The sequence below is a fragment of the Parasteatoda tepidariorum genome, chromosome 7 (genome assembly GCF_043381705.1).
Source record: "Parasteatoda tepidariorum isolate YZ-2023 chromosome 7, CAS_Ptep_4.0, whole genome shotgun sequence".
Taxonomy (NCBI): Eukaryota; Metazoa; Arthropoda; class Arachnida; order Araneae; family Theridiidae; genus Parasteatoda; species Parasteatoda tepidariorum.
Genome location: NC_092210.1, coordinates 31,186,675 through 31,200,899, shown reverse-complemented (window position 1 = coordinate 31,200,899; position 14,225 = coordinate 31,186,675). Strand labels below are relative to the sequence as shown.

Sequence of the window (14,225 nt, the reverse complement as noted above, 5' to 3'; positions counted from 1 at the left end):
GGTGCGAGTCGTCCACGGAATTTATATTGACCAGATATCGCTGGGAAACGAACCTGAGTAATTTCATTGACAGTTTAGCTCCCTATTCTCATTTTTTAACTTTATAACCATCACTGAATAGCCGACAAAATTTCAGTTTACAACTAACAAAGTTTAACTCTGTATCTTCGTAATTTTGAACCCAATGCAGAAGACAAGGAACTCCTAGATCAAGTAATGGGAGAAATTGGCCCTTATGGCAGACTTGCCCTATCCTCATTTGCAATGATTAAGAAATAAAATATTTCAAATTGAAAATATTTATTTTCTAGACATCCTAAAGGCATAAATAAACTAGGCGCCAAACATACTTTATAGAACCAGACATAATGATGAGAATGTCTGATATATACATTGCAAATATTTAAAAAAAAATAACAAAATTTATTTTGATTTAAAAATATTTATTTTTTCAACTTTGTACACAAATAACAATAACTCAATCATCCCAATGTTTGATGATTGCAGCAAATAAATGTTTTCTCTTTTATACAATACAATCATAATGTAAAATTGGAATGAAAAATTCTAGAAAGAAAAAAAAAACATATCCCTCCCAAAAACAAATTTCTAAAAATGCATAAAGTTTTGAGTGTAAATAAGATATAATTAAAATAAAATAATTAAAAAAAAAGAGGAAAAAACATTTAACAATTGTATAAAAACACTCGGGTTAGTTAAAATGTTTACAAAAATTGATGCCCATGCCCAACTAAATTGTACTCATGACAAAAAGTATTACATCGTAGGACGGAATGAAATGGATGGAATGTACACAAAATGTCTTTGGTTCTTATGTTAAATGCTGCTTTTAGAAAAAAAAAAGCTTGTGTGAACCAATTATTCATCAAACTGCAGCAAAAGGTGGTGCATGTGGTGTAAGTGCTAAAGGAGGTCCATGAGGAGTGGAGGCTCTGGATTGTGTCCCACCCAACATATTAACAGAATAATGTGAAAGGCTGTGAGATGTGGTATTCAAACTACTCATTGTGCCCATCTGAAAAAGAAAAAAATTAGTTAGAATATACAAGTTTATTCTACTTTAAAATTTTTAGTATATATTTGTAAAAAAAGATTTTATAGAATTAAGAATGTAATCTTAACATATAATAACAAAAAGAATTTAGGTTTGTATTTGTGTCGATTGAGGTGTAAGCATAAGTTGGCCAAAGATCTGAAATTTAATGTAGATTAGAATGTAGACTAGCAGTCAGTTAAGGCATCACTCACACTGCTGGTTAGAGGGTTGGGAGTAGTGAGTTCTATCCTGGCAGCTAATAAAACAACTGGCATGTATACACAGCAAGGTGCACGTATATGTCTTGTAGCTGAAAATCCTTTTGTTGGTTGTGGTGTGGAAGTTTGAAGAGAGGGGCACCAGCTCAGTCAATGTTTCCATCATCTGATTGAGGTCAAAATTAAGAGGGGTTCCTACCACAGACGTTTAAATATAGAGCCCTATAAATGGGGCTAGGTGCTTGAACATGGTTGGGTGATAATGTAATAAGAAGTAAATTAAAACTGAGAATCTATTTTCTGTAGCAACTTGAACTTGAGATATTTTAGAGCATGTAGAGTTATGAAGTTCACATTTTTGTCTATATGATAGACAGAATATTTTAAAATTATTTCATATAAGCTTTTTCTCATAATGGTACCCATGTTCACATGAGCTTTTAAATCCATCTTTGATGACGCCTGTTTATGAGTTCTTTTTCTTTATTTCACTATTAGTAAATGTTAGCGACTAAAAGTAATTTGTACTTGTTGCAAGCCACAAAAGAACCAGTTGTGTGCCATTTTGAGGCATGCCATAAGTTCACTATCTTTGTTATAGGCATTTAAACTAAAATATCTGAGATGGTTTATTGACACAATATTTATAAATCACAAACAATATTATAGTTAAAAAAACATCTTTCTACAGATTTCAACTTGCTAAATGATTAAACATTGTGAACAAAATTATATTATAGATATCCTTATTTAGCTCATATAAATTTTTACTATCATTGAATAGCAAGCTTAAATTAAATATATACTTCACAGAAAAAGGACCTTAGTTCATTTCCCAGTGGCAGAATTTTTTCGAGTGTTTTGCGACAGTTCTTCTTAACACTTATACCATACTTAAAGACATTTTCAATAGCAACAGAACAGATTCATGTTTACAAATGAAAAAAAAAGCCTTTACGTATAGAATTAAATAGTATATAATTTTTTTAATAGTAAATGTAAGAATTTTTAGTTAATCAACACATAAAATATTCATAACATTAAAAAGAATTATAACTCATCAAAATCTGTGGCAGCAACTACCAAAAAAAAAAAAAAAAAAAAAAAAAANAAAAAAAAAAAAAAAAAAAAAAAAAAAAAAAAAAAAAAAAAAAAAAAAAAAAAAAAAAAAAAGATTCATGACGAAATCACGCAATCAGACTCTTCAAAAAAGGGTTACTCAAATCCATATTTCCCTTGTTGTAATAAACAATATTTTATTAAAAAAATATTACCTAAAACAATTTGAGGAAACTAATAGCAATAACTGCAGAAAAATCGATCATAAAAAACAATAGGATCATAGCGTCAAAAATTAAATTCTCTAATGCGCGATTTGAAGCTCTCATACTATATAAAATACATCGGGAGTATATATTAAATACGTCCAAACTATATGGTGATTTTTAAAAACTATGTACAAATTAATATCAAAAATATTAATTTATACAATAAAATGCAATCAAAACACCACGTGGGCTATGATGCCATAGGCATAAATTGAGGGTGTCAAAAAAGTGATTAGGTGTTTAAATGCATGATGCAAATTTCATGTGTTGAAATAATATCAAATGAGAAAAAAGTACTTCAGAAAAAAGAAATAACTACTGAAACAACATTAAAGGTTAACTAATCAAATGCCGTGTTGTAATAATATTCGTATTTAAAAGAAAAGAATCAGAAGAATATCATTATATCACCAATAGTAATAACTGAGCAATGAAAGACATCAGGATTTTATAAAACAAAAATTCGAAGCAATAATTACTGTAAAAAGATGATCAAAATACTATTTACGATGTAATTGGTATGACCTGTGAGCAATAAAGTGAACGTTCTAATGTGTGATTTAATATTTTTGTGCTAATGTCAGAGTAAGAATATTGAATAGATTTTATATATACCAAATCAAAAAAAGAAAAGAAAAATATACCACAATGATTTATTAATTCTTTTCCTACACATCTGAATTTGTAACAAAATCCCCACTCACAGACATATTTTATTAAAATATAAAATAAAATGTTCTAAAAAATCAATTTTAAAACAAACTATTTTTTAAATTTTTGCAATTTTGGAATTAATTTTTATAATATTAATTTTAAATTCTATTTAAAGACAATCATTACAGAAATTTTTTATTTTTAAAGGAAAAAAAAAAAAGAATTACAGTAGTTTTTTCCCCCTATGACATGTGGAATGTTCTTAAAGGAGATACTAAAAAAAAATTTAAAAAAAACGAAAGAAAGAAATAGAAAACATGGATATAAAACGTAAGAAGAAAAAAAAATTCTGGCACGGGGTTTATTCTTTTAGTAAAATACATGTAAATGTTACAAAACATGTATTATAAGCATTAATATATTAAAGCTTACAAGATTTTTATAATTTTTTTTTCTAAAAAAGGAATTTTTGAAACTTTTTAAAGGCCTTGAAAATAGTTTCGTTATTTAGGTAAAAATAGGAAAGAGTTAAAATTTAAGTATATGCAATAAACACAAGCATTGTATTTTAATTAATTCATATCAATTAAAATATTTAAAAGTTTTTTATCCTTTTACTTTTTAGATAGGAATAATAATCTAGATAAAGCAGACAAAAAACAAACTTGTAGATAGATACATACTTTAAGCCTGGCCATATCTTCAAGCTTAGTAATGTCTGTTAGCTCTTGGTAGTTGGAATAAACAACCAGTATAAAAAATACCTGCAATATATTAGAAATATTAGTACAAGTATTTGTCAAAAAATTTAGGCATCATCTTTTCAAATATTTAATTATTTTTTATAGACTTTATACAAATAAGATGGAAATCAATTTTTTTTTCTAAATTTACAACAGAATTAAACCAAATTAGCTGCTTTTGGTAATTTTCTCGGCTGTTCTAACAAATAAACTGCTTCTTGCTGTGTGGTATGTCATCTTAGAAATGCGACATTTCAAAAATCATTTTAATAATAATTAATCAAGTTCTTGTTGTTCCAAGGTTTTACATATGATTCAAGGGTAACCAACTTAAATAACTTTGACATAGCAACCTCGTAAAACAAATGGATAGGAATTAAATAAAACATATTTTTAAGGGAACAAATTAATTTGCTGTGGCAATTTCAATTACAAATACAGATAATTTAAGTTTAAAAGTATGTAAGTATTCATGCATTAAAACATAAATTTTATTCTTTAAGAGTGGAATTAAATCAAATAAGGAAAATAATTTAAGTAATTAATACATTTGCTGTAACATTTTCATTAACCAACAGAGATGTGGTAAGAGCAAATATGTCATGCACAAGTATTCATACATTAAGTCTGAAATAAGAATTACCAAAAGCACTTGAAATCAAAGAAAGTTTCTAAATTTTCTGAAACAATTTAGATTAACATTTAAAATGAAAATAGCAACTAGAAATACAGAAGAATCAAGATCTATGAAGAAAAAATAAATAAAGATGAAAACAAAGAAAAATAAAGTAACGAGAAAATAATAAAATACTAATTTCTATTATTTTTAAAGACAATTTCTAAAATATTTGTATTTTTACTGGCACGATAAAACATTAAGAATCTATAAATGAAATTTCATGCAAGATTCATTTTAGAGATATGCAAGAGAGATAGAAGTAAGGTACAGATTTAAAGCTACTACATATAAATTTCTTCTTAGAATGACTATTTCTATTTCACAATATGATTTATTTTATTTTATTGCAACTTAGTATTATAATTAACATTCTAATTTCTTAGACATTTTCAAAATAATTATAAGATCTGAACTTTACACAACACAATACAATAAAAAACTATGAATAAATAAAGAGAAAGCTAAAGCTTTAGATACAGATAAAGAGTTTTTGACATTTCAAGTAGGTACACAAAATGAAAATTAAGTTGTTATAAGGTCAGTTGTTTCTTGTAAAAGAAATTTTATATTATTCCTTCGCTGCAAATTATTTACTGCAATATAAGTTCTTAAAAAAATTCAAGAGTTTAATTTAAAAAAAAAAAAAAAACGAAGTAAATTTAGAATAGCACAAATTTAGCAATATTAAGTTGAGTTATCAGGGGTCAGTTCAGACATTTTGCGAAAGGTCCGTTTTCGTAAAATTGTGAAAAAATTACTCATAATTTGTGAATATAAACGTTAAGTCACATTCTTACAAAAAGGGTCCTGTTTTTGTGAATATGTGCAAAAAACCTGTTAATGCAAAAAACTTTTTCAAGGAGTTTTTAAATTGTAACGGCGTATTGTATACAAGATTAATTGTATACAAGATTATGCTCAACACTGTAAAATTATAATAAAAAAAAAATTCTAAAAGATAAACAGCAATTGCTGCTACTAAATTAGGGATGCAACATACAAATATTTGGTATTTAGCCTATACTGCTGAACACAGAATATTAATTTCGGACGAATAAAGGAAGAAGCGTCTGCTGAAGACAAAACTTAGTTTATTTACATCTGTCTCCCCCCCCCCCGGGAAGGGTTTATTCGATTAACAAAACAATAATGAAGATAAACAAAGTTGTGAAGGGTTCGATTAAAAGATAAATTATTTTGTGAAGGGTCCGTTAACGAACCCTAATTTCTTCAAAACAGACCACTGATTATTATTAATTTTTGCTTAATATGGCTATTTAACTTGGCAAAAAATTTATCATACCGTGAGTTAAAGCTTTTGATTAAGCAAATATTAATATATTTCAAATAACATAAAATTTTTCACTATTATTAATGACTTACATTTCCAGCTAACATCAATGTCCATATTATTAGCATTGCTTGATGATATGCATAATAAAGATCCTTGAAAAAAAATTTGTTTTAACACACGTACATTAATAAACATTTATAAAATAGAAAGAAAAAAAACTAGGCTAATTTTCTGTAAAATAAACATTATTTAAAAAAAAAGTTGATACATAATACAAAAATTAATTGCTTTATAAATAAAAAATTGATTGCTTTATAAATAAAAAATTGATTGAATATACATAAAAAATTTATTGCTTTATAATACTTATAAAAACTCTTTAATTTTACTTATTTTTAATAATAATAATTACACACAAGAAAATATTTATATAATGCAGGTAGTCATTCAGGTTAAAAATGAACACAAAAATACAAGTTTTATTGCATAAAAGAATTTTATTAGTTTAAAATTCAACTAAATGAAGATTATATAATTGTTAAACTGTATTTGAAATAAAAAATATAACAAATAAAAAACAAATTTTGTAATAAATATTGAAAAAAAGAAAGATAAACAGTTTATATTTTATTTTAAAAAGGGTTTATAAATTCCTTTCCTATACTGAATCTACTAGAACAAAGTAAAGTGATTTATGAGTATTGTTACAGAAAAAGTATTCAACTACTAGTTCAAAATAACAACATTCAAAACATTAAAATCTAAAAACCATGATATAAGAAAGCAAACAATATTTAAAAGTTAGGACAAAAATTAAAGCACTAAAGCAATAAGAATTGAAAGAGTATCACACTGAAACTGAGATAAAATTTCACTATAATACATTTAATTTTTTCCCCATAAAATGCTATTAATAATGTTTTGCACCTAGGTGACTCATATAAGAGAGATAGAATTTCTGGCAATGTATTTTGAAAGAAAAAAGTAAATTCTGCATTAAAAAATAATAAATTAATTAATTAATAATATATTAATTCAAATTAATATTACACATTTACAAGCACATTCTTTTACTAGATGATATAAATTTTCAGTAATAAATTATATCAGTGTGTAACACAAAAATTTTAAATTTTAGGAGAGACGTCATTCAGATGCAATTTGAGATTAAACATTGTTGTCCTCATAGAATTCTATGAGGGAATTTTATTATAATTTCTAAGAGATAGTTTTATGCTATAAATAATAAAACAAATTAAAAGTACATACATTGGCTGTAGATTTGAAAAGAATGGCAACAAAATTCCAAGATGTAAATATGAGAGCTGCCATAAGCCATGGCATGAATTTTTTCTCAAGTTCCTAAAAAAATTATAAGAATAAAACTTTTACCGAATAAAAATAATACTAAAACAATTTAACAATGAGTATCATTACAATAAATCAGATTAAAATTAAAGTTTAATTATTAATATTATAACTTAACCTACTGAACCTCTGTCATAAAATTTTACATAAATGATTTAAGTGTCGGTCTTTGTTGATTACGAAACATTACTAAGCAGGGCTAAAAAGTATGTCTAACTTTTACAAGTCTAACCAGGAGGGAAATGCTATAATATACATGCATGAATAACAATTCTACTTGCACATCGAATCGAATCTAATCTTTTTGGAATGCATTTTATGAAAATATGAATGTTTGTATCTATTATTAATCTAAAGAAAAAAAGAAACATCTTCATTATCTATCTCTACACCAACTTTTTTATTTTAAGTATTAACTAGAAGTATAAAGTAACAAAAGTATTGAAATTATTGCAAAGTATTAAGCATTAATGGAGTTTCCTTTGTCTTGCTCATTGGTTATTTTGAGCCAATAAGTTTTTATAAGGCAATCTAGAACATTATTAGTGAAAAAGTATTATTGACAAATGCTTATCCTTTAGTCTGCCAATTTCTTTTCATGCAAAATAAAAATCATATATTATAGTAATAACTGAAAAAAAAACTAATAAATGAACAAAAAACAAAATAAAATTTAACAAGGTTTTTTCATTAAAATAAAAATTTCAAGTGTGATCAATTTAAATAATACTTTTACTTTAAGAGACATTTAAAAAACTATTTTAGATGTAGTTGATAAAAATAATGAAATTGCAGATGTTATATATTACCTTCCTTAAAGCTCTCATCAAAATCACAGACACTACTAACATATAAACAGCCAAAGCAAAGGAAATTACCGAGCATAGTATTAGTAAATTCCTCACTGAAAAAAAATGATTGAAAAATTCATAAGTAAACAAAACTTAATATTTAATAGAAATTTATGTTACTCTTATAATTTTTAAAGGCTTTAACTTTTTAAGAAGAATTGCAGATAGAAGTTTTCAACATAACACAAATCTGTTCTAAAATTCTGAATATGTTTATAATCATGATTCAGAAATTTCTCATACCATAACATAACCATAATTATTTTTAACCTACACACTATTTTCTGAACAATCTTAAATTCAATTCTTACAAATCAAATTATATTATGTTACTCACGTATTGTAACAGATACAATAAAAATTATAATTGATATTTTTACTACTTTAAAATACCGTAAAATTAATATAAAAGTCTTTTTATAAGATTTTAACAAAACATTAATTCTCTGGATATTATTAATCTAATACAAAAGGACACCAATTAACAGAAATTTGATTATATGACACAGTTGGTTATTTGAAAGATTTTTAGACTACTTAAACTGTGAAAGCTGCATGTGATTTGCAAAAATCTTAAAAAATTATATTACTTATTAAAAAAATTACTGAGTTCTGAATATCTTAATAGCTGATTAAAATAGAGTTAAACAACATATTTAATTGTACTCATTAAAAAATAAACGGTTCTGAAAAATTTATTAACTTAAAATTGGAAATGTAAGTGGAAATTAATTTTCTAGAAATAGTATTATTATTTATGAAAAAAAGGACAACTTGCTAGTAGTACCTACTATATTTAGTATGTTTATTAATTTTGCAATTTTAATTTAGAATTTTTAGCAAATGAATAGAAAATCAGTACCCCCTCTGACTATCTGATTATTTCTCCAACCTTCAGGCACTGAATAGTTAAGAGTTACACTGTATATTAATATGCAAAGTGTAGGTAATAATCTTTATTACAAGTTTTATAACGTTTTTCAAATTGGATACATCATGCCTCTAAAACAGAAAATGTTGATAACTGTGACATGGGTAACCGAACATTTTATACCCAAGTTGCGGTAAAAGTTTTGTACACAGTTAATAATTTTTATTTCATTATAATATCTATATAGACTTTAAATACTTTGATATTTAACTAATTTAGGTTCATATTTTTTGCAATTATTAGTTAATAAAAATATTCAGCTGTTAAAAAATGTGTGATGATTAAACTATAAAAGTTGTTTTTTTTTTATAATACCTGCACAACATTAATAATTATCAAGTTTAGATGCAGGAGTTAGATTAGTTTCTATCCGGGATATCAAGCTAAAAACATTCCGCAATAATAAAATAAAGAAATTAAACAAAAATATTTAGACACCTGCGTCCTGCAAGCTAGGCGTAAATTTAAAAATATTAAAATTTTTTTTAACACAGACTTCATGCAAAGGAAAAGGCTGAAATTTTAAATTAGTAAATTATTAGTATTTAATTAGTATAGGTCTTTAGATTTTGACTGCTGACAAATAAAAATTTAAATAAAAATAAAAATTTTGAACATACATGCATAAAAAAGAAAAGGCAGAAGTAGATGGAACAAAAATAAATACTTCTAGTTATCATATTGAAAAAAAAATATATTGAATGAAATTTATTTGGATGAGAAAAGAAGTTTTTAGGGGTCACACAATAAATTGATTTTTTAATTTTTTTTCTTCTTTAAGAAATTCTAAAAATTAAAAATTTAAAAAGAATTAAGTACCATGAATCTCCTAAAAAATGCAAGCCCATAGTCATTGCAATAGTGAACCAGCTTCTTTTAAAATTAATTAATAAAATAATTACGCATTAAGACTATGATAAAGACTATTCTAGATACTTTATTAAAAGAAGTTAAACATTAGAAATTTTCAGGGGTAATAGTGAGCCCAACTCAAAATTCATGAAAATTTCTTGAGTAAAATCATTTATGACACATTTCAAATAGTGTATGTGGTCTTTAAAAATTTAAATCATTGATATTTTCACAACATGAAATTCTAAATAAATTTATATGCAGAATAATTTAAATTAATAATTATGTATAAGTTTACTTTTATCTCTAACCACATTTATTCTACTAGAAAAAATAATTAGGAATGAAAGAGATGCCAAGTATAAATTCTAGTTCTTATATTTTTTTAAATAAAATATACAAGAAGTCTTATACATTAATGCGATCCATGATATTTTGAAACTTCTGGACTTTGGAATTCAGGATCGCAGATACAGAAAAATCCGGATTTTTTCCAGAGCACAATCATGTCTGAATTTTATAACTGTCTAATCTATGAACAATTATTGACTTTTCAGCTCAACATAATTCAAATTTGTTTAATTTAAATTGTTTTAGGTGTTTTGTTATGTTTATTGTTTTTGGTTACCATTCTTTTAAACACCGACTAGAAAAAACCTGAGATTTTTGGATACCATGGCCTAGTGTATCAAGAAGATCAATATAATCAAGTTATATATAAATATTAACATAAAGTTAATAAAAATAATAAATATAGATATTCCTAAAATTAAGTTTACGTAATTTCATTTTATCTAAAAATTAACAAATGAAATTTTAATCTATTGTTTATAAACAGACCAAGTGACTGATACAGAATTTTTTAAAAATATTAAGTTAAATATTTCCTGAAACTCTTTCTGGTTTACCTTCTCAGTCGACATATTTTTCGAAGTTTGTTTAGACAAGGAAGAACAGAATTAAGTTAAGATTTTTATTATATGGTTTAATTTGAATATTCTCACACCAGTTGTATCACTGTTAATGCTAACCGCCATTATTAACTTGGCCAACAGGCTGAAGGCATTACTTTTCATGTTACTGACTTCACAATTTTTTTATCAATCCCATCCCAAGAATAAAAAAATAAAAAAAAAAAATCTTCACACATTGTAAAGCACAATACCGAGATTCTAGAACATCAAGAAATAGGCATTATCTTTCTTAAAACAAAAAAACTATCAACACAAAACTGGATGCTTAACAAAGAAACACATTTCAAAATATTTCTCACTTTTCAAAATCAGCTACTTTAGTGTGTATTAATATATGATTTTTAAAAGAGAAATCATCCGTATGCTCTGTTAGAAACAGTATCATGCTTTTTTTTTTTACCAATTAGATATTTCAATTAAAAAAAAATCAGATTTAATATTTGCTTCTTGTACTTTTCATAATTTTTACTTTAAACAATAAAAAAGAGGGGGGGGGGAGGATTTGAAAAAAAAAATTATAACTGAACTCAGTGCATTAATTATTCTATTAGGATAAATGATACAAAAATAAAACCCCTTACTTTAATGCAGTCAAAACAAAAAAATCAAAATAAAGGGAAAAAAAACAATTTATAATAATTTTCTATTGTACTTAATGTAAATCAACAGTTTAGTTGAAAAATTAAATCCTTTTCCTTTTATATTCTGATGGCAACTCAAACAACACTTAATGAGCAAACATTAGGTCATGGAGGTTGTTGCCATTAGACTAGTAGAAACAACTTTCAAGGTAAACAAGGAAGAGATATAAAAGTACAAAGCATAAAGAATATCCTAAACAGGAAAGGCTAACTTTTTTCTCACTTCACAAATTAAAATAATAAAAAAATTGCATTTTCTAATAAGTTAATATTAAATAACATCAGGCCAACTTACCATGCTTATTACCACTGTACACAAAAAGAAAATTTATTCCAAAATATCTGTAATGAGTAGAACCTGGTGAAGCTTCAATTAAAACATAAAGGTCAAAAATCGATAAGATTTGAGTGATGACACTTTGGACCTATAAAAGTGCAAAGAAGATTGGTTAACATAAAAATATTTGTAAGAGTTAATAAATAAACATACATTAATTATTTTATTTATTACATTCATTAAGCGTTTTATTATTTTTATCATCCTACATTCAGTGAACTTGTAATTCCTTTGCAATTATGCATCAAATGACCAGCAAGTGTAGAATAACCATTTTCGGCATTTAGCTTTGTTCAAGAGATAAATAAAAATTGTAAACCCAGGCAGCTAGCTAATTGTTACAGTATGCTTAATTCTAAAATCTGCATCGACGTAAATTAATAAATAACTATTAGGATAATTATAAATAACTATAACTATTTTCCCATAAGCAAGTGTTTAATTATTTCCTTTTTCCTTACAATTATTTTAGTCAAACAAATAACGAAAAGAAAATGTTTGCAATTCCCATTTCATTGGCATTTTACTTGAAGTAATTTTTTAAAGGCAAGCAAAAGATTAAATAAATTATGAACAAACTTTTAGAAAAAGAGCCAGCTCAATCGGATATAAAGCATTAAAGTATTTTTAAACTAATTTGCTGAATAGTCAAAATTTTATATGAAGGAAAATAGATGTAACATAATCAATAATTAAAAGTTACATAAAATTTAGGAATTTCGCATTCTTTAGCTATATGTGTTATAAACACTCTATGGAGTCATTAAACGTAAAAACTGTTAATACTGGGCTCCGCCCCCTACTCACTACGCTCCTCAAAAAATATTTTTAAAAGTCAATATTTTCAACAAAAATGCAGAACATATTAATTGAAATATGTCTAATTATTGTAGCTTTCTATAAGAACATTTTGTGAATCTCAATGAAATAGATGATTACCTAGTTTTGAAAAACAATCATCTGTACTTGAAAAAATAAATCAAAGGAATGCAGATTGTAAAATTTAATAAGGGGGAAAAAAAAAAAGAGGTAATTTTACTCTTGGAAAATATTTATAGCAATTCAAATAGGGAACGGTTTTTATTGCTATTAAGTTTTTTTTAAATTTTTCTTCTTATTTACAAAAATTTCACTATGAATGTTAATATTTATATCTTAAACAACATCCTCTCTCCCTTTTTTGCTACTTTTCGAAGATATTCGTGAGCGAGTATATAAAATAGAGATCTTGATAGAGAAAAATAAATTTTCTACTGCAATGAATAAATAATCGATATATATTTTTAAAAAAAATCAAGAAAAAACAATTTTTTCAATATTTTCTAAATAAGAATTTCGAAAAGAATAAAAAAATACCGTTAAAATTAAAATAAAAAATGGTCCCATCAGTGCATCAAATTTTAACTCTACAGTGGCATTTTAGAAAACAGTAGATAGATCGACCAGCTTTTTTTTTTTTTTCACTACAAGTACAAGTTTAACAGTTAATAATTCTCAAACTAATAACCGAATTGTATATATAATTCTAACGAAAGCTTTGTGCATTTTTCAGCACACCTTTGTAATTTCAAGTTTCTAAGTCTTATAGATTTTGAGCAGCGAAACGAAATGTAACGTAAAGCGGGGAAAAAAAAATCGTAAAAAAAGCACCTAAAAACTGAATAACTTTCAAACAAATTGGAATTTCGAAAAAAATCTCTGTGTCTTCAAACATGTGACCTCTTCAACATGTCAAATTTCTGCTCGTTATTTGCATTTCTGCGGCCTGTAGAGCGACCCGTATGGTATTTTTTCCAACAAGGTTTTTTTGAATTAATTACAAATGTTAACTTTTTTTATTCTATCGTAATGCCGGTACATTTTTCTACACATCTTAGTAATTTTAAGTTTCTAAGTCTCATAATTTTTGCGGAGCAAAACAAAATGTAACGTTAAGTTGAAGACCAAAACCAGCAATGGCGGAGGCTTTTACTAATATTTTTAATATAGACAAATAGAATTTTTGTAACAATCTTGTTTGTAAAAAGATGAATTCCCATTCATCTTTTTAGAGGGTTTACATGATTGAGCAGTAAAAAGTTATATATATATATTTCTCACTTTTCAAAATCAGCTACTTTAGTGTGTATTAATATATGATTTTTAAAAGAGAAATCATCCGTATGCTCTGTTAGAAACAGTATCATGCTTTTTTTTTTTACCAATTAGATATTTCAATTAAAAAAAAATCAGATTTAATATTTGCTTCTTGTACTTTTCATAATTTTTACTTTAAACAATAAAAAAGAGGGGGGGGGG

At 25.5% G+C, this 14,225-nt stretch overlaps 1 protein-coding gene across 1 annotated transcript in view; it reads right to left on the bottom strand.

Annotated features, from left to right (window-relative positions):
- Positions 1-422: 422 nt before the first annotated feature.
- The window catches only part of LOC107457091 (Protein pasi2), a 27,795-nt gene continuing 13,992 nt past the window's right edge, over positions 423-14,225 (bottom strand). Inside the window, exons 2-7 of the mRNA XM_016075152.4 lie at positions 11,886-12,015; positions 8,151-8,245; positions 7,243-7,335; positions 6,063-6,125; positions 3,941-4,021; positions 423-1,036 (exon numbers count right to left, since the gene is read on the bottom strand). Coding sequence (XP_015930638.1) covers positions 887-1,036; positions 3,941-4,021; positions 6,063-6,125; positions 7,243-7,335; positions 8,151-8,245; positions 11,886-12,015 — 612 coding nt within the window. The 3' untranslated portion in view covers positions 423-886. The remainder of the gene's footprint in view (positions 1,037-3,940; positions 4,022-6,062; positions 6,126-7,242; positions 7,336-8,150; positions 8,246-11,885; positions 12,016-14,225) is intronic.